The 24,444-nt window shown below is 40.2% G+C and overlaps 1 protein-coding gene across 5 annotated transcripts in view; it reads right to left on the reverse strand.

Moving 5' to 3' along the window:
- uaca (uveal autoantigen with coiled-coil domains and ankyrin repeats) overlaps positions 1 to 24,444 on the reverse strand; it is a 43,964-nt gene that overhangs the window by 8,615 nt on the left and 10,905 nt on the right. For 4 of the 5 annotated variants that reach the window (XM_004912586.3, XM_004912584.4, XM_004912585.4 and 1 more), the window contains exons 2-13: positions 9,386 to 9,519; positions 8,054 to 8,142; positions 7,750 to 7,814; positions 7,602 to 7,659; positions 6,500 to 6,570; positions 6,203 to 6,309; positions 4,552 to 4,733; positions 4,419 to 4,456; positions 2,764 to 2,823; positions 1,401 to 1,508; positions 1,218 to 1,250; positions 70 to 168 (exon numbers count right to left, since the gene is read on the reverse strand). In XM_004912586.3, the coding sequence (XP_004912643.1) occupies positions 70 to 168; positions 1,218 to 1,250; positions 1,401 to 1,508; positions 2,764 to 2,823; positions 4,419 to 4,456; positions 4,552 to 4,733; positions 6,203 to 6,309; positions 6,500 to 6,570; positions 7,602 to 7,659; positions 7,750 to 7,814; positions 8,054 to 8,142; positions 9,386 to 9,519 (1,044 nt within the window). Of the gene's footprint in view, positions 1 to 69; positions 169 to 1,217; positions 1,251 to 1,400; positions 1,509 to 2,763; positions 2,824 to 4,418; positions 4,457 to 4,551; positions 4,734 to 6,202; positions 6,310 to 6,499; positions 6,571 to 7,601; positions 7,660 to 7,749; positions 7,815 to 8,053; positions 8,143 to 9,385; positions 9,520 to 10,669; positions 10,995 to 24,444 lie in introns of those variants that run through there. The other variant, XM_004912587.4, reaches the window with a different exon arrangement.

A 24,444-nucleotide genomic window follows, 5' to 3' on the forward strand; every position in this document is an offset into this window, starting at 1 on the left:
CCCCGCCCATCACACAAAAATAAAATGTTTATTTAAATAAAAGATTCCATTGTCTTCATAATATCTCACCTCATAATATCTCACTTTCCCCCTCAAACCTTCCATGGTTCTCAGACATTCTTCTAGTTCTTTTTCTTTTCCTTCTAGAATAGATTTCAAATGCTCCTTCTTTAAGTAGATTTAGAGAAAAAAAAACAGTTAGACAAACAAAAAAGTAACTTATTCCAATATTCCTACACTAGGGGGGAATTCACAAAAAGGAAGAGCCCTTTTTTGGAGTAAAAGTGGTGGAAAAACTGGTGGAAAACACTTTCTCCAGATTCACAAACAGAAATCCGCCTAAATTTTGCCACTTTTCCGTTTTTGGTGAAAGAAAGTTTACAGACACCCTTGTGAATTTGTTGTTTAAGCGACATTTATACAAACTTTTTAATGACATTTTTTCCGACATTTTCAAAATGGGAGTAAAGCTCAGTGTAACGGTCAGATCAGTTCTAAGCTCTTCTGTTTGGTTTGGTTTCACACAGTCTCCAGTTCACACCTCCTGTAGGGGCCCCATTGGGGGATCATTAACATATTAATGGGGATTAGCAGCCTATTGTTAGGGGACAAGTTTCTGTCTAACCCTAGAACAATAGGTGCAAAAAGCCTCATTAATATTTTCTAAACAAGTTTAATTTATATTTTTTACTGTATATAAAAAGTTTTGACCTCACATTTGCATGATTATGATAGTTTTAGCTTAATGAATGAGGCACTAACATTTTGAGTGAATATATTGTGTACATTTTTATTTAAAGGAAAAATAAAGCCTCCCAGGCAAATTTTTAGTTTTAGTTTTAGTTTCCCTGGGCAAACTAAAATCACCAAAATTAAAATTATTAAGGAAATACCCCCAAAGTGAAATGACAATTGGCATATGAAATGCAAGATCCTGCTGGTAAAATCCTTATTCCAAGGCTCATATAGCTGTGGGACTGGGTTTGATGGCACCGACAGATTTACTAAGAGCTAAAGGCAAATTCATAAAAAAATGTCAAATGTCAAAAAATGACAAAATCTGAAAACGGTCTGTTTAAAAGAAAAATTCACTAGAGTGGAGATTGAGGTTTGTGAATAAAGTGAAAAATCCAACAAATCTATCTCCCCTTTTATTTTGTCTCAATATCAGAACTTTTGTGAATTCCCCCCTAGGAATTAGGCCTTTCTGCTTTTACCTCATTCTCTAGGTCATCAGACATCATTTGCTCCTGCCAAAGACAGAACAATATTAGTCCTTATCATAGGAAAACACATCTATGGTATTTTCAGGCTTTTGATGCAGATACTTTCCAGAGCAGAAAGGATTTCCTTGCAGAAGCCATATATACTGTAACTGCATCCAGCAGATGCATCCTTACCTGGTTGAGCTGAAGTTGTAATCCCTCCACTTTCTCAAAGAGACTTCTCTGCTCATGCTGTATTTTCCGAAGCCTCTCCCGTAAGTTCTCATTCTCAGCTTCCAGATCCTGTAAAAATAAATAAAAATCAGGAACAGCTGCTTTGTATGTATCACCCACTAAGCATGTAAGAAGTCAAAACGGGTGAGATGTACTTGTTAGGCTAATGCCACATGGGCTGATTCTTGAATCAGCCAATACACTGGCATCAGCCTTTTCATGTGCCTGTATTCAGAGCCATTGCAATGCCTGGGTGCCGGCACAGAGCAGATTTTGCTGCTGAAATGCATACTCGCTTGTTTCAGTACTGAAATGAAAGCCTGACGTCAGAGTAGGGACTGAGCCTTGGGCTCTGTTTTCCACGGATCTCACTGTATACAGCCAGCTTAACTCAGCGATTTACAGAAGATTTTGTAAGTGTTAAACCAAAACAATATAGATTCTTTTTTTTTTTTTTTACATCAAAAGCTTAGGCAGAATTTACTTTCAGCATATGTTCTATTTATAGGTCTGACATTGAAAAAACATATAGGATCTCTTAACATATCCTCCAAAGGTGTGCTCTGTATAAAAAAATCACTCCTCGTCCCAGGCCACCAAAGATAGATTCAAAAGCCACAACAGAATAGTACTGTTAGCAAAAGATTACATGCATTCAGATCCTACTTACACAGAGGAGGATACACTGTGTAAGTAGGATCTGAATGCGTGTGATCTCTTGCTAACAGTACTATACTATTGTGGCTTTTGAATCTATCTGCAGTGTCCTGGGACAAGGAGTGATTTTTTTTTTTATACAGAGCGCACCTTTGGAGGATACATACTAAATTAAGGTGGACTAGTGGATCCACGTTTTGTTGGTTCTGCTGGACTTTCACCCATGTAGCACGGTGTTATACCATATTGTAAATGGTGATCCAAATTACAGAAAACACCCTTATCTGCAAAACCCCTGGTCCCAAGTATTCTAGATAATGGAGTCTATACTTGTATTAGGGGTAATGGCATATGGTCCATTTTCTTCACTGGTGTAAATATGGCAGCAGAGAAAACCCAATCCGCTGCCTTCTGTACCTTGTATGTGACTGGTCCCTATGCATGCCAGTGCACACACACATATAGAAGAGACAGATAAAACATTAAGCAGGCTTTCTTCTACTTTATCGTCACTGCCCAACCTCAATTATGTGCCTGTAAGGCTGCTGTAGTAGTAATCATAACACCTTTGGTTTCAAAATGAGACAGTGGGCAGGCAGATCTTCCACATATTTTTGGCCAATGAGTGCACTAACAAACCACTTTGCAGTCAAATGGACGCACTTACCAGCGATTTCTCCTTAGATACGACACTACCCTCTTCCACTGAGTTTTGCTTTGTCTTTCTCTAAAAATATGTACAAAACAACAGGAATGTGTACTTCAGATTTGAACACAGTGAGTTCAGAGAAAAGTTAAGAACATTACTGAATTATCTGTGCAGGAATATATAACTAGATTTACTTTAAAAGCATTGGCACAGGAGGACATTCAGTTTGTCTTGCCGCCCACACAATTTCTCCTTCATTCAGTGGAATAGTAATTGCCTTGTCCAATGCAATGTGCCTAAGGGTCAGGCGATCATCATCTGGAAAAGCTCACTGCCGTGTTATTACACAATAATCGTCTGACTCATGGGTGCACCCTACAGTTCCAAATTATTGCCTTTCAAGTGAACGGAGAGGCAAAATTACATTTTGCCACCCGCTCATTTAACAGGGTATTACCATTGGCAGCAAAATGCTGAATAACCTTTGTGCCTGTGGGGAAGAGGAAAGCCCAGGAATCCCCTACAGAAAACATAAGCTATATGGAAACATGCATAAAAATGCAGAAGTAATGAAGGCACTAAATGGTGCTGAACAGCCATTCAGCTTGCAAAAGAGACAAGACAAAAACCACCAAATTGAGCCACAAGCCTAATAGTAACTATAGATTACTATGTTTGCAAAGAAGGCATACCTAAATGGCGAAAAGTGATTCCACATATCACAATTGCCCAACTTACCACGACATATGCAAAACCCACAAAAGCCCTGTCAGCATTTACTTCCAGGACGTGGCTTTGAAACTCCTCCATAGAACATACATCACACCCAAACTTGCACACACAATAGGTTTATCGGCCTCTCCAAAAATTTGTGAAATGCCTTCACCTTGAAAGTTTAGTTCAGTTTAGAACATGCACTGGATGCCTTTTGGAAAGAGGCTCTATCACAAATCAGCACGCTATGCAACAAACCCACAAATACTCCTAGGGCTAGATCACAAAGCCACCAACAAAACTAAGAAAGGTAACATCAAGCTGGCAAAAATACTTGTACTAAAAGTAGTAAAATCAACCCTGGAATGCTGGACAGAAACACAACCCCCATTAAATAATAAATAAACAAATAATCAAGAGGCTCACGGTTTTATAACATTTGGAAAAACCTAGACACACTTGACAGTTGAAAACAACACAACTATTAGCCCCATTCTGGTATATCAATTGGTGGACAGAAGTCTCTCTTTTGGCAGAACTAAATAATCTGCCAATGAATTAAACAAATCGTACCTCCTCCTCCTCCTCACTTGCCTAAGGCTCAAAAAGGAATTGCCACAATTTTATACCCATAGTACCCAATCAATGAAAATTACCCCTCCGCAAACCCCCACCCCCCTTTTCAATTCCTTTTTTTTTTTTTTTCTCTTCCTTTCCAAATCTGTTTATTGTATTCAATGTACTCTATATTTGAATGGATGTCACATTTAACCCCTGGGAAACAAACCAGAAACACACTTCGACACGCACGCCAGGGAGAACAAGACATGAGAACATCCTAAATGGTTTGTAATCTTATCTCTGTCCTGCTACTTGAATATAAATTAAAAAAAGATTAATAAATCTAAAATAATAGACATGCTAAACTGCCATCACAACAACAAGCAATACTAACTCACCGTACGCAGAGAGACAATCCTTCGGACAGGATCTAGCCCTGCAGTCAAAATAAAATCGGTTCAATACAAATTCATTATCCTACGTACAAAACACTGCAGACATGTATAACATAAATCACATGGACAAACTTGCCTTGAGGTGAATTCTCCATGGCTGTTTTGATCATCGCTAGGATCTCCAGGTTATCTCCAATTCTGCTATAATATGCACAGTCATGACCAAAGGAGTCAACCAAGTTAACATCAGCTCCAGCTCTCAATAAGACATCCACTGCCTCCTTGCAGCCATACTCACAGCCCAGCATGAGGGGCGTCCTGATACAAAAATGACTCAGGTTATACTGGGAACTGCCAAAACTGATATAAAACCATTGGCTGGCAGAAGCAGCTATGTACATTTATTTGTAATGCCTACAAAGCACAAGTAAGTGAATTTAAGGCTCATGTCCTACAAGGCAGATCTGGATGAATCTTTACAATGCCAATGAGAATTTTTTGCGAACTAGCTTCACATGATAGAAAACTGGCTGAGGGATAGATGAGCAATGGTGCTAAATGGAACATTTTCTAATTGAACCAGTGTTGTTAGATAAGTATTGCAGGGCTCTGTCGTCAGTCCTTTGCTATTTAACATGTTTATTAATGACCCGGAGGTGGGTATAGAAAGTTTCTATTTTTGCGGATGATACTAAATCGTGCAAAACTATAAGTTCCATGCAGGATGCTGCTACTTTGCAAGGCGATTTGACTAAACTGTAAAACTGGGCAACAAACTGAAAAATGAGGTTCAATGTTAAAAAGTGCAAAGTTATGCATTTTAGTAGGTTGGGGTTGTTGTCTCTGGAGGAGAGTCGTTTGTGGGGGGACATGAATACATTACAGGATATTATAGTTAGACAGATAGATGGCGATCTTTTTTTCCCCATAGAAAAGACCAATGGCACATTCTACTAATGCCTTTAAAATGGCTCGGATGACTTCTTCAACAAGCATAATATCCAAGGCTACCAAGATCTTAAAGGAACAGTTCAGCATAAAAATGAAACTAGATAAAATAGATAAGACTACACAAAATAAAAAAAAATATATATATTTAGTTAGGCAAAAATATAATCTATAAAGGCTGGAGTGAGCAGATGTCTAACATAACGGCCAGAGCTCTACTTTTCTACCTTTACAGCTTCTAAGCCGTTAGCAATCAGTAACCAATCAGTAACTAGAAGGGCATATGGGACATAACTGTTCAGTTAGTTTGCTTTTGAATCTGACCAGGGTGCAAACTAACTGTTATGTCCCATGTTCCCCCCCCCTCCCCCCTCCTAAAGTTAGAGAGCTGAAAGGAGGAAGTGGTGTTCTGGCTATAATGTTAGACACCCACTCACTCCAGACTTTATAGGTTACATTTTTGCCTATAACTATATTAGAAATAATTTTTTTGTGCAGTCTATTTTAGCCAGTTTAATTTTTACACTGAACTGTTTCTTTAAGATCTACAGTTAGTTGGTATAGGTATATATAGTTTATATATTTTAATTTATAGATAGGTCTGTATGCATATAAATGTGTACTGGGATGCATTTAGAGGGTTTTAATTTCATGGCTTTTTTTTTAACCCAACTCAATTATCTAACTATAACTGTATGAATGTCCATGAAGACACCCAGAATGCAACAGGAGCCACCAGTTGCATTATTATGTCCACGCTGTCTGTGTGTCCCAACATCTGCAAACCAGAATAACATACGGCTCATATTTCTAAACCCAATAAACTGCCTGCCACATACTTATTCTGCTTGTCTCTGGAATTAATGTCTGCTCCTTTTTCTATTAAAAGTTGACAAATGGCAGGGCGACACATCTGGGTTGCAAGAGCCACAGGAGCCCTTCCATCCTGCAGAAAAGAACATAAAAATGGATAATTAGGGCCAATAAATAAAGGAGTTGGTGGCATCAGAATATTGGAGTGTAATTGTGATTAGCATTCATTTGAGAAATCACCCACACAAAAAGTGCAACAGGTATAATTGACAGGAAGCATCATATGGGAAAAAAGGGTGGGAATTGAAAAACAGTATTCTTACCCCATCTTTTGCATTAACAGAAGCCCCATGATCACAAAGAAGCTGCACGCTGGAACAGCAATCAGACATGGCTGCACAAGAGGGAAAACAATCTGTTACTAAGCAAGAGCCAGTGAACAGGTTATGCACAAATGTGCTCACTGGTTATAAAATAATAAAGCCCTTTGAAGGAGAAGGAAATATAAAATAAATATATGTTACCCTAGTGCTGCTCTTCTAAACTGCCAGGCTTTTTGTTTTGGCAAAAGTTAACATTACCCCGAAATCAGCTCCATTTCTACTAGCTCACTAGCCGCTATCTTCACTCCTGCCAACGTCACTTCTGTCTAGCACAGGAATACAATGTGAAAGCTCACCATGTAAAACCTGAACATCACAGTTTAGTCATGAATAATTAAGGAGAATGAGGATGGTGCATGGCTTAATAATATTACTGGGACACAAGTTCAGTAACTTAAGCCTAGGTAAAATAATTATTTGAGCAGCTATAAGGAAAGATTGTGGGCTATGACAGAACCACAGAGCAGCACAGTGAGTAATAAATAAACTGATAATGCTCCTTTTCATTTCCTGTAATTAGATATTTAAAAAAAAAAAAAGCCCTCAGACGGCAAGCCTGAATACTTTAAGTGATACGGACACATTCCAATAAAATCCATAGGAATGTGTCAACATTATTGGGGGTAATTTAGGCATCATTCTCTTTTTAAAATTGTACTCTCTCTATTGACACTCCGACATAGCTTAGGGTCCTATTCAATTCGGTCACATTGGGCTGGAGGTGACATAAGCCTCCCACAGGTTGCAGTAGTGTTTTCATTTGTAATTGGCCTATAGAGGAATAGCACCACCCAAGCTCTCTTTGCAATTCCCAAACTGCAGATACCACTGGGCTAGGGGCAGCATGGGGGCATTTATGAGCAAAAAATGTAGATGCCTAAACTCCCCAATAAAACTGACATACAGTATTCCTAGGGATTTTTAAGGGAAAATTACATTATCACTTAAATACAAGTATTGTCTTATTGAAACAAAATGTTTTTACCAAACTTACAAGAACCTCTTTGGACTAAATGTGCAACAATGTTCTGCAACCTCTTACCTGCATCATGTAAGGCAGTCCGGCCTTGCAGATCCACATTCTCTGTTGGGCAATTGAACTGGAATTAAACAACAAGAGAGACATCTAATTACCTCAGTACCAAAGATATGGAGAATTTAAGAAATCTCACAACTAAAGGATCACCCACCTGCAGCAGTTTCTGCAGACACAAGGAGTGGCCATACTTTGCTGATAAATGCAGAGCGTTTCTACCTGAAGAAATGGTACATGTTACAAATTAGTGCTTGAGGGCTGAATCAGGTGTAATGAAATATATTTTTCTATGAAATTGCAGAAAATAATCAGTGGGACACCAAGGCTGTAGAAGTCTCAAGTTATAATAAGCAGCTCCATCATTTATACATTTGCAGTAATGAAAAATCAATATATGACACTAAGCACACCTTTAAATTCAAGTACCTAATACTTAGGGTTTTCCTTTATTTACATACCTGCAGCATCTGGGGCTGTGAGATCTACCCCATGCACCAGGATAAGATTCAGGCATTCCAGGTGACCCTTTGAAGCTACAACATGAAATCTGAGGATAGACAATGAGGCAGATATTAGTATGAGACAAAACAAAGGGCAACACTGTAATCATCTATGTACCCACCGCATCAAGCTGCTATACATTCCCAATCTTACAGGAGTGCAAAGCAAATACATCATTAGTGTTTTTCCAATTGCACATGAACATGGTTATTTAATACAAATCCACCATTTCCAGGAGAAGCCTTATGTTTTCTTTTCAAAATTATCCTCTAATCCAGGCTTCTTAACAATTTTCTCGTAGGTTCCAATGTAAGTCTTGAAGTCAGCATGGGGTAAAAATATATGTCTTATATTAACCCAAAGGTTAAGAATCACTGCTCTGATCATTGGCTGATCAAACATGCATTAAACATATATGTTACAAACATTCATCAGAAGAACTGCATAATTAAATAATTGCAGCCCTTTGCCCATTGTAATATTATTGACCGCATCCACGTTTGTATCAAATTGAATGCATTTTAATAAAAATACATTTGCAGCCTATATTTTAATATGTGTTATTATTAGATATAACTTCATTTACTACACACAAGAAGTACCCGAACAGTTAAAAAGCAAGGTAGACCATATGGATTCAAAACTATTGTAATACCTAGGGCATATGTTGTTCCTTCACTGCACCATTCCAAACAAATTATTTTCCTAGCAAGTTAAAGTCACTGCCATTTTCAGACCACAGTAAGGTGCTAAGATCTTCACATTCTTTAAGGCCTATTAATAAAGGTGAAGTTGGCAAAAGGCCAGCCCTTAAACTCCTATCAAATGTACAGTAGACATTGGAGAGAAGGCAGCAGCATTCCACTCTGCTGTTGTGCAATCTTCAACTGTTTTTGATTTGGGATTTCCTCACCCTCTGCCTGCTACTGTGAGCTGATAACTTTTCCAAATATGGGTAAGATATTTAGTAGCAGCAAATAACATGTAAAAGAGCAGAATAGAATATATATTCTGTTAAAATACAAAAATGCCAGCAGGAGAAGGTTTAAGTGTCCTATCTATACACTGACCCCCCACATGTAACAAAGGTAGACAGTTGCAGTAACCTACAGTAACCATTAAGATGAAAGCTTTTAAACAAGGGACCAGTAAATGCTCCCTGCTTATTGGTTGCTATAGATGGCTAGAGCTGTAATAAATGTGCACATTTCATTAGATAACATCTTTAGTGTTTGGAGATTCCGTATACTCTACTGTTCCCTAGTGTGTGCCATTTGACTGCAACTTACGCTGTGCGTCCCTCCAAGTCAAGTTTGCTGGGATTAACACCCTTCTTGGCAAGTGTGGATGAGACCTTCTCTGCATCTCCCCTCTCTGCTGCTCTCATCAAACGCTCATCATATTTATTCCAGTCAGCCGTTTGCTGTACAGAGAGAGGAAAAAAGAATATGGTTTAAAACTACAGTATTGCAAATCAGCCATAGTTCCAAGAATATCTAGAACATCAAATAAGTGTTCACCCTAAATGTCATCCTAAGTAACCTTAAAGAGGGGCTTCTAGATGTATCTAGGGAGAGTTAAAAAGCATACTTTCCCTAAGGGGGCCAGCTCCTTAGTCTGGGGATAAAGACATGCACTTATCACACACATCTTACCTAAACACCTTAACGGTAAAAAGCATTAAAATCATCCTGTTTCCTATACAGCTGGCCGCAGGTACTGACACAACTGTACAAAAATAAGCTGCAGATGATTTTTAGTGCTGGCTTGAGGATTGTCAAACCCACATAACACTTACCAATTGCCAATCCTGTTGATTGGACAGGTTTAAATTGTGGATACCCCGTATCTGCTGGTGTATGGTGCCATGGCACATAAAGAGAGTAAAAGGGTGCTAAGGCTCCTCTGCTTCCTGCTGTTCAATGGACAGCCCATACAAACAGAACGATAAAAAGACAACCATACTATGCAAGGCCATTAATACAGTATTAGCGTGAGGGCAGGTTGGGAATACATCCCACGTAGTTGGGCTGCTTTTACGAAGTACACATTTCTAACACATTTATACAGTTTCTGTTAAGTGAAAGGGACAGACAGTGGTTTCTGTTGATAAAGAGATAATAAGAGTCTGCCATTTCATTATAATCCAGAATTTAGAACAAAAAATTAAAGCGTAAAATACACCACAATATATGAAAACACTATGCAAAGAAAGTAGGTGGAAAAGATAAGGACAGGCAGCAAATAAACTGTGAGGGAAACTGCCAACGCAAACATCTCCCACTTCCCCACAATCTTTTTCTATGGAGTGCACTGACCCACTGTTAAGAAAACATCATTAACTTGCACTCCCACACATCATTCCTGCAGTTCTGCAAAGCCTCACAGAAAAGTTCTATGTGTAGTGCAGGGTAACAATACATTGGACTCAATGGATTCAATAACCTAATTACGTTATGTTTACGTTACTGTTCATTTAATACACTGTTCCTGCACAGAAAGTAGAAATAGTCATTTCAAACATAAATGTCACCCATCAAAGATAAGAAAGAAAGTTCTGCAGGGAAACTTACTTTCCGTTTGGAGGAACAGGCAAACCAGCGAGTCATTCTGGCCACTACTAGTCTTGCAGTAAATCAAAGCAGCCCCACACTCTGGTCCAGCAACGCTGGTCCCCATTCACAAATTTGTGCCATGATGACAAGTGTCACTTGGTTTGTGAGCAGGGCACAGAGGCACCTGACCTTCAGACAGGGCCACCCTGCTGGTCATTGTGTGTCCATGATGCTGCAGCAGATGCCTCCACTACAGGCAATGGCTTGGTTAAATGTTTTTCTGTAACCCTGTGCCCTCCTATTCCCTCACTCACAGGCTTCTCTCTCCACTTCCAAAACTCTGCCTCTTTTGCTTCTCACACCAATAGCCACGGCAGCCAAATCACTCCCCTCGTAAACAACAAGTCTGGCCCCTCTCCTGGGGGCAGGGCTGCTCTATTTTTTGCCTTGGAAGAGCCTGACAGCTGATAGAGTAAAGAGGATCTGTTCACACATGCCGACATTCCCTTACACCAAGCAGCCAGCTTCAGGGAGGCGAATATTAGAATAACAATTAGTATTATTTACACTGGGCTCGCCATTCCTCTTCCCCTGCAAGAACGTACATCACAGTAACCTCTAGAAAGGAGATCTCTCAACGCCAGCTTATATATCATGAATGAAGGTGTCTCTCTGTGGTATATAAAACTCTCCCAGAGGTGCGTGCCCAAGCACAAAGTTACCACAATAATAGGATGCTCGGGAACGCTGACCTAAAACCCTGTTATTTAAATCCTTGCCTGGGAAAAGTGCTGAGCTTTGCTAGGCTAAGCCATTATTTTGGTGGCTGGGAGAGGGGGCCTTTTGTATGAGCACTGAGAGACTCATTCCAGTAGCAATGCCAGTGAATGGATAAATAAATTAGTTAGTTAAAAGAACTATATATGCATTGTACACAAGGGTTTTTCTTGCAATGCTTTCACAGCAGTTGTGCACCCATGTTAAGGTGGCTGGCCATACACAGGCAGATTTAAGCTGACCATTTGGGCCCTTCAGACGGATTCAGCAACGTATCTGCCCGTGTATGGGGCCCTCCCGTGAGCCTACCCCACCGATATTTGGACAAAACTAAGGCAGATGCTTACTGATGCAGTCCTCGCTCCGACAGCTTGTATTCCTGTTGTTGTAATCCAATCGTTTAGCCCTTGGGCCAAACGATCATATTAGCCTGATATTGCCCACCTTAGGTAGGCATATCAGGGGAAAATCCACTTGTTTGGCAACCTCACCAAGCAGGTGGATGGCATAGCACATGGCCAGCGTTAGAATGTTCTGGTCACACTAAAAACTGTCTCCCAGTTAAACCAGCATAAGGAAAGTCTCCAGATCACACGTTGGTACCACAAAGCAAGAACTTGGACCAGCCTGGCAGCCTGTGTGGGTTCAGATGCACCCATTAACATTAAACCTTCCTTGGCAGACATTTACTGACCCACATCAGCCAACAAACCTACTGTCAGGTCCCTGAAGCACTAAGGTGAAGACACACAAAGCTACTAGTAGCAGCTACTTTTCCATGGCTACTAAACGCCAGAAAATACCTTGCTATAGACAATACAGAGAATTGCCTCTGCTAAAACACACATAGAGACAATTATCAGTAAATGATCAGCATTGTCTATTTTAGTAGCCACGACAAGTAGCTGCTACTAGTAGCTCCATGTGTCTTCACCCTAAGGGCTCTGGCACACGGGGGAGATTAGTCGCCGGCGACAAAACTCCCTGTTCGCGGGTGACTAATCTCCCCGAGTTGCCTACCCCTGCCATCCCGCCGGCGAACATGTAAGTCGCCGGCGGGATGGCAGACGCGGCGGCGCGATTTAGCTCAAATCGCCGAAAAAGACTCGCGAGTCTTTTTCGCCGATTTCCTGAAATCGCCCCGCCGCGTCTGCCATCCCACCGGCGACTTACATGTTCGCCGGCGGGATGGCAGGGGTAGGCAACTCGGGGAGATTAGTCGCCCGCGAACAGGGCTAATCTCCCCCGTGTGCCAGAGCCCTAAAGGAAACCTATAACAAAGCATGGTTTACATTTGTCTAGCCTATGTCATTCATTTACTAGGCAGGCGCAGGCAAATCCAATCTTTGATTTTAAGCAAGCATTAAAAGGGACAATAGGATATATGGATTCTTGCAGCTAAGTTACCATCAGTACAAGCTACTGTTTTCTTATTACAGTGAAAAAGGAAATTTTTAAAAATAGAATTGCTTGCTTTAAATGGACTCTATTTAGTGTGGAGCATTCTGGATATAGGGTTTCAGACTTCTTCCCCTGACAATATTTGTTAGCCAGTCTGTAACCACACATATAACTGCACGTAACATACACACACATTTACATGTTTCTGCCAGTAAATAATGTAACATTTTTTAACAAAATGAAATGTGTGGCAACTAAAGGAGATAACCAAGAGGAAGAAGGAATAATGGAGTGAATGGAATCGGCGCCTGGGCGTGAACCGTACAGAGCAGGAAACAAAGGCTGGAAATGACAGCACAGTGTAGAGTTAATGTTGGTACAGGAGCTATTTTTTTCCATATGGCGACAATGGAATATTCAGTAGTAAAACAATAATCCCAGTGCCGAACGCAACAAACATTACAAGCAAGGAAGCAGAGAGCAGGTATTTTCTGCCCTTACAAACTTAGCTACTGAGCTGGACATTCACAGACAGGCATGGCTCTAAATATACAGCCGCGTGCATATATATATTCCCCAACTGGAGACACGCAGTATAAAACCCAAGGGAGATGCAGAATAAGGACACAAATAGAGAAGGAGACATGCCATTTCTTAGATACATTTTTACCAGGTGGCTTTATTGGGAGAAAAATATTTCCCCGTAAAGATAGAATTTAAAATGTAAAACAGGAATAAACATTTGCATGAAACACAAACCCCAAATATTTACAACAGTAACCAAGTATAATATATGGAATATATAGCTCTTTAGTATTTGGCACACCTGGCCAGCTGGTTCTATACTACATTTTGAGAATTATTAATTATCTGCAAAAACTCCATTTCTATGGGTCAGTATATTACATATATATATATAAGCTTTTTTTTTAAAAAAAACATGCCCTGGGGGTGAAAAGGAAGACCTGGCCATAAAAACACTCTGATTGATAGGGTCAGTGAATTCAATGCCTGGATGTCAGGTTTCTAAAGGAAAAAACAGTAAAAAGATTTCATTTTTAAACTTTGTTTAATTTAGCCTTTAATATCTAAGTACCGTTGTCACTAGAGAAGCCATAACCTGGCAATCATTTGGCCTACAAGCAGGCACCCAAATTACTCTGCGATGGCCCGTGACCTCATGTGTGCCGGTAAGGATCACTGGCTAACTAGATTTTCTGATTAGAGTTAAAAGAATCACAGTTTTATCATTTAAGGTGGCCATACACGCACCGATATTATCGTACGAAACCTCGTTTCGTACGATTATCGGTGCGTGTATGGTATGTCAGCGAGCCGACCGATGTCGCAGGAAGCTGCTGAAATCGGTCGGCTCGTCGATCGGCCAGGTTAGAAAATTTTGATCGGGCGCCATAGAAGGCGCCTGACCAAAATTCTCCCTTCAGAGCTGAATCGGCAGAAGGAGGTAGAAATCCTATTGTTTCTACCTCCTTACCTGCCGATTCAGCCCTGAATGGTGTGTGGCGGATCTGACGATGTTCATGCGACCGATGGTCGTACGAAACATCGTCGGATCGCCACGTGTATGGCCAGCTTTAGTGTGTGGGGCCTTCAATTTAGATTGGAGCAGGCACTGTTTTGTTGGTGTAACTACCATGGGTGCATGAGGTGTGAACGCACCTGGTCCTGCATCATCATCCTGCGACATCGCCAAGCGAGCGGATCTGCTCGTGTATGGCCACCTTTAGGGTGAAGACACACTGATCTACTAGAAGCACCTACTTGTCAAGGCTACTAAAATAGACAATGCTGTTCATTTACTGATAACTGTCTCTACGTGTGTTCAGCAGAGGCAATTCTCAGTATTGTCTATGGCAGGATAGCCTTGACAAGAGCTCTATGTGTGTGGTCACCCTTAGGGCTGCCGGAGCCACAATAAGGCATATCATATCATACCTAGACAGCAGGACCAATGACATCCTGCACCCAAACCCGGCTACAGATAGTTACGCTACTTCTCTTAAAATAGGACTGGCTGTCCCGTGTTGCCCCAGAAACTACTCTCTGTACCTACCCTCAAAAACACAGTTGCCCCGTTTCACACAAAAATTTAAAAGAGTGGATGATTCCCTGAATATCTGCATAGCTGCTTTGATTAATGCAGACAAAGACATTAGCTCAAGGCTAGTCTATGAAGTCACTGTGCTTTGCAAAGACTGGCTAGCTTTATCCAATACAAAATGAGAGCCTGCAATGTTCACCTTGCACAAAAATGCACAAATCAAATTAGTCTTTGGAGTTATATATCTGGGACAAGGCAGCTCTCACAGTGAGCAGAGGCTCAAAGATTGAGTCTGCCAGTGAGCTTTAGAGATGGCATTTAATGTAGCTACCTAATAACCAAGTGGTTATTTCAATAAAGTTCAAGGTGTTACCAGGGCTGTGGAGTCGGAAGCAATTTTGGGTATCTGTTGGAGTCAACGTTAAAGAATTTATGTACTGACTCCACAGCCCTGGGTATTACTTGAAAATATTTCATCAAATGTACGCAATAGACTACAAAACATACACTCAGGCAGTGCTGGGGCAGGTAGGCAGGCACACTGGCAGTAACTCTCCCTGTAATGGTTAGTAGGCTATGCACAATAATTCTTTTGTACAGCTGAATAATTTGCATGCTGTAAATACCTAATACAGGCACAGCTACAGTCCCCTCTGAAACATGCACAAAATGTATAATGTACAATTCATGCTATTTTAAGTCCTTGTCTGGCATTTACTTCTGATTTGCATTCTGTTAGTAAGTGCTCAAACATCCAGCGTCCTAGGCTGGACTCCCAACGCACACCTTTAACCCCTAAAAATAGTCTGCGTCTGGAAAGAGCCACCCCTGTCACAATTCTGACAACATCAATAGAACTGAAGATGAAATAAGAAACATTATATTTAAAAGTGTCAAACCGAGACAAATGACACAGTAGCACTAGGAACACACAGCAAGAATGTACCAGGAATCTGACCTAGGGGTTCCTTAGTCTCCTGGCAGCTCCTAAACACGTGTCTCATCTTTCTCAGTACCAAAGGCCACAAATCCTCACTTCAAATTGTGGCAAAAACTGTAAGTGATGTGAACAAGGGGGATTTTTATGGCAGGGAAGATGGAACAAAGTGACAAAGCAGAGGCACAATCCTATGTGTCAGTACACTGCCCCCCCCCCCCCCCCCCGCCGCCTGCATGTCCCCTAGACTCAGTGACACTCTCTAATGATTACTACCTTACTACACTATTCCCCTTTGAAGATGTCACAGGGAAGAAATGTCACAAAACAACTTTGTAACATGAGCTTATACTTTGTACACTGTGCCTATGTCTAATTCTATAAAAAGGATGCATGGTGCACACACTATGATTCTATGTATTGGTATGTATTTATATTCCGACACATATTACGCAGTGCTGTACAACACACATTACATACAAAAATTGAACTGCTTAACAGAGCTTACAATCTAAATCTGTATGTTTAGTGTCAGGCATTTATCTGAATACCCTAGGAATCTGTGTCCATGATTTATAACAATTAATATTAAAGGGGATGTGAACTTGCAAAATGAATGTAAAATTGTTTAGAGGGCTCTTCTTACCACTTTCTCATTTTCTAACTTCAGTTTATGCCTACTGTGCTCAAAAGAGATATATATATTATACATACACACACACACACACCACCATAATAGGAGCACATAATTGGGCACACCCCAAAAAACAAAAAATGCCTGGGTGCTGGGTAAGGAATTAAATGGTATAGAAAACAAAAGAACTTGATAAAGAAAATTAAAATAATTCTTTAATGTGTAAAATCAACTTTTCGTAAAAAGGTCCTAATATGTGACCGAAATGTGGATTTTGCACCTTAAAGAATTATTTTGATTTTCTGTATCAAAGTTCTGTCCAGTGCCGAGTTCTTTTGTTATATTATATATATCTATATATTATTATTATTATTTTTTATTTTTTTTTGTAACGTTGCCTAAATTCTCCTTTGGACTAAGTACCTCTGTTCCTCTCACTAATGCCACATCTGGCAAAATGCCTATTTACCCCAAAAGTCCATCTTGGAGGTCAATTAGAACAAAAGTAAACTTTTTTGCATCCCTAGATATTCTTGGAACTATGGCTGAATGACTGATACACCAATGTTGTTCTATGAATGTAACTTTGTTATGTGCTAAGGGGCCCAGACTAGATGTTGGCCCTCCAACCACTGCATTACAGGATACATTCACCATATTAATAATTATTGGCCAATTGGACCACCCAAGCTTTGGAGCAAATTATAATCATGTTGATGAAATTGTCTGGAACATGGGCCAATACTTGGACCATATGTAGGCCCTATGCAGATTCTCCTGAGGAGGAGCAATCCAAGGCCCACTGCAGTCCTTGCCGGACAAATTTCCCATAAGACATGACCTATTTCTTGCCAAGTTTTTATAAACCTGCACCCTTGTGAGAAGTTAAGGAGGCAAGTTGGTCTGCAAGGTGCCACACAAATGGTTAAAAAATATGCTCAATATCGCAATCCTATGGCAATAATGATGCTACTGAGTCTGAGCTCCCACAAGGAATCAAAACATCCCTAAACATTATTCTCTCCCACACTACCATCTACTGGCCATTTATATAATTTCGATATATTTCTGTGCCACAGCTGCAACTAAAGGCAATGACACTTGATAAGCAATTATGTGCAGCTTGCTTAGTGCATCACGTGCCACCAGCTGAGCGGCACAAGGGAAATGCCATAGTACTCCCTGAGCAGATCTGCACACACAGGAGGAAATAAAGAATTGACATAAAACGGAGTAAAGTTGGTCAGACACGGGCAGATTTAAGATGGTGATTTGGCCCTTTCAGATTGAGTCGGCAGCATATTTGCCTGCGTATGGGCCCTGCGCAATAGATATCTAGCCGAATATCAGCCAGATATTTCACAGGTTTATAAATCCTCTCAGGGCAAAGACCACATTGGTGCAGTGATACAGTTGGTTCTCTCCTGATAAGTACGCACTGTCCTACTGTAAGATCCAGTCATTGGTCTGGAACCAAATAAGCAAATCAGCCAATTTTGGCCAGCACATAGGTCATGTCATGTGATTATTTATCACACAGGTACTAGTATATTGTTATGTTAATTTTGGTTGGCATCACAGGAGCCATACTTCTAAACAAGGGAGCTATAAAATAACTAAGCCAGAAGTAAAAACAAATGTTCATTATATGCACTTCTCTATTTCTGCTGCTCAAGCACAAGTAATAAATGTGTGGCTCTGAGACTGAAAGGACATGTACGGCACATGTAATTGCTGCCCATATATCATACTCAGGACGAGACACCTATAATGGGAATTCATACTACATAACATTATATTACAGCAATCCGTTTGCTATTAGTTTTAGGGCTCTGGTAGATGAGGAGCTTTGTTGTCCACTGACACTCACCTGCACAGAAAACACTTTACATACAGAGACCCAGCATTATTGATTGAAAAAATTAAAAGCCAGATTGCTGCAAGTTAAGTGTTTTACATGCAGCAATTCAAATGTGAGCCCCTGCCCTTATGGTGTAGAGCAGTGATCCCCAAGCAGTAACTCATGAGCAACATGTTGGTCACCAAACCTGATCTTCCGATATGCCCACCTAAGCTAATTTGATCGAATTACGATGATGGGTATAGGAGCTGTCGGAATGAGGACTGTATCAATGAGCTGATGCAGCCCCTGATTCCATGGGAAAATCAAGCCTGCCCAATTTTCAGTCAGATATAGGGGCCCATCGGGGGGCCCTTATACGCAGGCAGATAAGCTGCCCATGTAGGGCCACCTTAAGGCTAATTCCACACAGGGTTGACTTCACAGGTTGAGAAGCAGCCCCTACACTGACATCAGCCTTTCCCAGTCTGGAGTATTGGGTCAGCACAGGTGCAGGGACACAGAGCAGATTTTGGCACTGCAAGGCATAAGTATGCATCTAGGCCAACTGTCTTGCAATGGTTCTGTTTGTGTTTAAGAATTAGGTGGAGATTTTTAAGGTTGGGATCAGCTTCTTTATTTTTTCAACCTGCCTTGGAAGATTAGATGCAGAGCAACATAGGTGCCATTGTATCTGGACCTTCCATCCACCTAAAACCACATTACTACTTGCAACCCAAACCAGGCCAACATGCAGCTCCTACAGGTTAAAGGACAACCCTCTTGCAGACTAGTGCAGGTCTGATTAGTCACACAATCTGTACACACAGACCAATCGCATGGATACAAGATACATGGGTATCTAAAAACAGCAGGACTCTTTAGCGATGCATCACATAAAACCATTAGTGCTGCCATTCCCCATTCACAGAATGTACCATGGTAAAATGTAATAAACAAAAATACAGCCTAACAACGCCTTATTTATATAATAAGACCTTTCCTTTACTTTAATTGAGGATCAGGGACAATCTGGAAACCAGTTACCCAAAAAGTTCCGAATTACGGGAAGGTCGTCTTCCACAGACTCCATTATAAGCAAAGAATTGATATTTTTTTTAAATTATTCCATTTTTCCCTGTAATATTAAAACAGTACCTTGTACTTGATCCCACCTAATATAGAATTAACCCTTATTGGAGCCAAAACAATCCTATTGGGTTTATTTAATGTTTAAATTATTTTTTTTAATAGACTTAAGGTAGGAGATCCGAATTCCGGAAAGACCCCTTATCCGAAAAACCCCAAGTCCCGAGCATTCTGGATAATGGGTCCCATACCTGTATATAGAACTGTTTATAAATTATTTTTAATTGTGTGGTCTTCTCAGACCTTTCAATCTGATTCCTAGAGAACAGAATAATTGTAAAAAAAATTAAAACAAAAACAAACAAAAAAACGATTGTTTAGTAAAAAAAAAAAAAACATTTTCAGCATCCGCACCTATATATTTGTCTCATGTTCACTACAGGAAATCTAACACCTATTTAACTGATTAAACAATAAACCAAAGCTGTCAGCACTCCTAATGGCCTTTCCCTTTCTTTCAACCTGTCACTCACTGTGCTATCCTAGAAGTATTTAGATGTTGCTGCTTTTCATTATCCACTGCAGAACCAAATCGGGCACTAGGCAAAACCTCTAAGCATGAAACCTCGTGTAGGACTGTAAAAGAAAAACAGACAGATAATATGTATGAATTTAAAGGGACTGACGTTCATATTTAGAGTTGCAAGTCTCAGCTGATCCTAAGAATAGAGCTGGACTAGACAGAAGGACGCCTCGTCTAGGTCAGTATTACTTATACATCTCCCTCATTCCTTGAGAGCTGTGACCTTAACAAATCACAAAATTAACACCAACTCAAAGTATTTACAATCCCTCTAAATCTGACAGCCTGCTCTGATGAGCATGTAATGCCTGTGGATATCAGAAAGACACAATCATTCAGTGCATAAAAATGTATGTTTGTAGTTATTTATTGATACACATTCCTTTATAGTATAGGCCTTAAAAGATATGCAGTACTTTTGCAATTTACATTTTTACCATTTGGGTGCTATTAAGCTGAAAGTTAACTGCTAATATATTAAATGTGTAACAATGCCACGTGTTGGTCAGTTTCTCTAGCTATATTGTCTGATCTCTTTCCTGGACAATCCAACATCAGAAAAGGTCTCTGTTTTCCATCTGAACATATCTCTCTCTGACCATACAGTCAGAGGAACTGACCATCTGGCCATGTACGGCAAGTAAGGGGGCCCTTTAGTTCCTGCTGTTAATTAATTTGGGCCAGTCACCCAAATGATCAGAACTATAAAAAAAAAAAATGTAGCCATACATATGTATGGCCAGTCTTACTGTATACGTCTGCTTAGGCAGTGGGGCAATCGGTCAAAGAACTATAGGGGTGGGCCGGTTTATGGCTGCGTTTAGTGCAACTGAATACGACTAAAGAACATTCATTATTTTTACCTTTAACTGTTGCCTCTGGCATCTCTGTCGGGCTATGCCTTTGCATTGTAAGGATTAAGTCTGTCAAGTAGAAAGCAGCAACTGAAACAGTCTGCCTCCTACTGAATGACAGATTTATGTGGGATGGAAATAAAAATGCAATTACAATAAACCTAGGGAAGATGATATACACAAATCATTTAAAATGCAAACAGCACTTTTCCTTTAGAATATGCCGTCTCCTGATATTAGGGGTAATGGCACCCAGGGCAATTTCAGGCGTATTGTTGCTCAAGCACTTTGTAGATCCATGACTAAAGGATACAATGCTTAAAATAACGCCCCCATTTACTGTGAATGGGAATTGGCTCTAACAGCCCACTGCAGTCACGTGTTTATTGATCCAAAATGCAGCAGGAGTTTCACACGATAAACACCTGTCACTTGACTGCACGGGAACTTGCACGCTATTCCCAATTCAATGTAATTACAGTGGGGGTTTGGCCATTTTGTCTTTTGGGCGCCGTCACCCATGAAGTGCATAATTTCTTATCGGCAACTCTTGTTGCTTATATGTAACATAAGAAAAAATATTCTAGCATTTTCATGACTGCTGAAGTCAGTGCCTACTTTGCTATGAACAATATACAAGTGTCCAACCATTAATAAACAAATTAGTTGCAAAACTATTATAGTTTTACTGTAACTCCAGTTTTGAATTTCTGCAGCAAACTGGTTGCTAGGGTCCAATTTAACCTAGCAACCAGGCAGTGGTTTGAAAGAGACAGGAATACCAATAGAGGAGGGCCTAAATAGAAAGTACAATAGATTAGAGTCCTGTAGAACTATTTTTTGACACCCAGACCTGACCCCACCTGTGGCCTGCAACCAGTGACCCGGACCTGCCTTATCCGCAACCCACTGACCACTATTAAACAGGAAGTGCTGTTGCTGCAAACGGACGTGACATCATCAGTAGTGCGTGGCGGTAGAAATAAAACATTAGATAAATGTTAAAAGGAGTAAAATATACATAATATAAGATAAGAAACATGTATAAGACCCACAACACAACCTGCGCCCGCATATATACCCACCAGGGCTGTGAAGTTGGTACATAAATCATTCAACTCCCCTGTTTATGGTAACACCCACTCAGACTCTGACTACATGTACCTAAAATTGCTTTAGACTCCGACTTCACAAATCTTACTCCACAGCCATGGCAGGGCTGTGAAGTCCATACGTAAATCCTTCAACTCCTCAGTTTATGGTACCTTCAATTCTGACTCCAGGTACCAAAAATTGCTTCTGACTCCATGACTAAACAGCGCTGATACCCACATCTGAAAACCCTACCCACAACCTGCAGAGTACCCACTATTCTTGCAGGTAACCAATGGGTACCCAACCCTCTGAAGTGCTCTACATTAGATATCCCCAACTAAAACTTGCCAATCAAAATTACAATTTCACAATGCGTATTAAACAGTAAAATAAAAATCACTATAAACCATTAAAACTAAAGTACATTTTCCCCCTTAAGGCTCTTCCAAATAACCCAATGCCAATCAAGGGGTAGCACACACACAGTACATCACGTTTGGATGCATAAAGCTTTCTTCAGTGTCAGTCTGCCCTTGTGTGCATCATAGTGGTTGCCACTTTCTATAATTGCAATGTAAATTAACAAAGGCAGCCAAAACCTTAATATTGTTTGGTTTCTATTCTTCTGCCCATTGGCCAACCAGACATAAACATCATGGCCACCTTTCTTTATACACAGAAGTAGCAAATGTATGCAGTTGTCCACCAGATTTATCAAGGGCTGCAATTCAGATAAATTACAGTGATAAAGGACACTGAATAACAGAGTTACTAATGACATCACTGTCCATGACTTTGGGAGAACTTTGTTCACCCCACACTCTGCTTTATTTAAACCCTACAAGCGACACTAAATACAGGTTACATTTTCATGTGCTTGTAAATGTCTCTTGCCTACAGATTACATGTCAGCTCCTAATCCTACAGATCAGGTTCTGGCCACTGGATGCATACTGTCCAGTTACCAATGTCAGGCAGATCAAGGAATGGCAACAATCCCACATGGAACAATGCAATGCTCACTGAGTGTTATTCTTCTGGAATTTACATGTTCCGAAGGAATCACACGCAGGAACAGCACTTAGCCCATTAAACAGAAGATGAACTTAATCAGACCTGCTCTGTCCTAACTTTTTTCTAGTTTACTTTTCTTCAACCCCTAAAGCAAAAGTTTTTTTATGCTAAAATAGACACTTGATACCTTAGTGGTATTTATTTATAAATTAATTTACCTTGTATAAATACAGTGTAGAATATACACACAGCTTATGTACTCTACCTAGAATACACACAACGTATATGTTTTCAATATAATATCTAATAATATCTGGTAATATCTAATAATACTGAACTTATCTCTAACATTTGTGTGGGTGAGCATTTGGGGAACAGTGATCACAACATGGTCTCCTTTGAGATAATGCTACAGAGACAGCTCTATAAGGGAGTAACTAAAACGCTCAATTTTAGACGTGCAGAATTTGCCAGTTTAAGGGCATCTCTGCAATGTGTCAACTGGGAAAGGCTTTTCATGGGGTTAGACACAGAAGGAAAATGGAACATCTTTAAAACATTGCTTTGCAGGTATACACAACAGTATATTCCCCTTGTAAGCAAGGAGAGGCATCGCAAAGCAAAACCCTTATGGCTGAATAAAAGAGTTAAGGTCGAGGTCGGTAATAAAAAACGTGCTTTTAAAGCATTCAAGTTAGCTGGGACAGCGGAAACTTTCATCAGGTACAAGGAAGCAAATAAAGCATGCAAAAAAGCTATCAGGCAAGCTAAAATAGAGATGGAAAGGGATATTGCAGCTAGGAGTAAAAAGAATCCAAAATTATTTTTTAATTATGTGAATAGTAAAAAAATGAAGCAAGAAGGGGTGGGAACTTTATTATCACGGGGAGGTACGTTGGTTGATGAGAACGGGGAAAAAGCTGAAATTTTGAACTCTTATTTTTCATCTGTCTATACATCTGAGGAGCCAGATAATGAAGGCTTCCCTTTTAATATACCCAGTGCTAGTAATTTAGCTACTGGCGCATGGGTCACTCAGGAGGAAATTCAAAAGAGACTTGAACATGTAAAGGTAAACAAAGGTCCAGGACCGGATGGGATTCATCCCAGGGTATTAAATGAGCTGAGCGCTGTGATTGCCAAGCCTCTTCACATAATTTTTCAGGATTCGTTGAGGTTTGGCATGGTGCCGAGAGACTGGCGAATTGCTAATGTGGTGCCGTTATTTAAAAAGGGATCTCGTTCTCAGCCTGAAAACTATAGGCCTGTTAGTCTGACATCAGTAGTAGGAAAGCTTCTGGAAGGGGTAATAAGGGATAGGATAGTTGAATACATTGCAGTTCACAATACTATTAGTTTGTGCCAGCATGGTTTTATGCGTAACAGATCTTGCCAGACTAATTTAGTTGCCTTTTATGAGGAGGTGAGCAGGAACCTTGATGCTGGAATGGCAGTTGATGTCATCTACTTAGATTTTGCTAAAGCGTTTGATACAGTACCGCACAGA

This window comes from Xenopus tropicalis, chromosome 3 (assembly GCF_000004195.4).
Source record: "Xenopus tropicalis strain Nigerian chromosome 3, UCB_Xtro_10.0, whole genome shotgun sequence".
NCBI lineage: Eukaryota > Metazoa > Chordata > Amphibia > Anura > Pipidae > Xenopus > Xenopus tropicalis.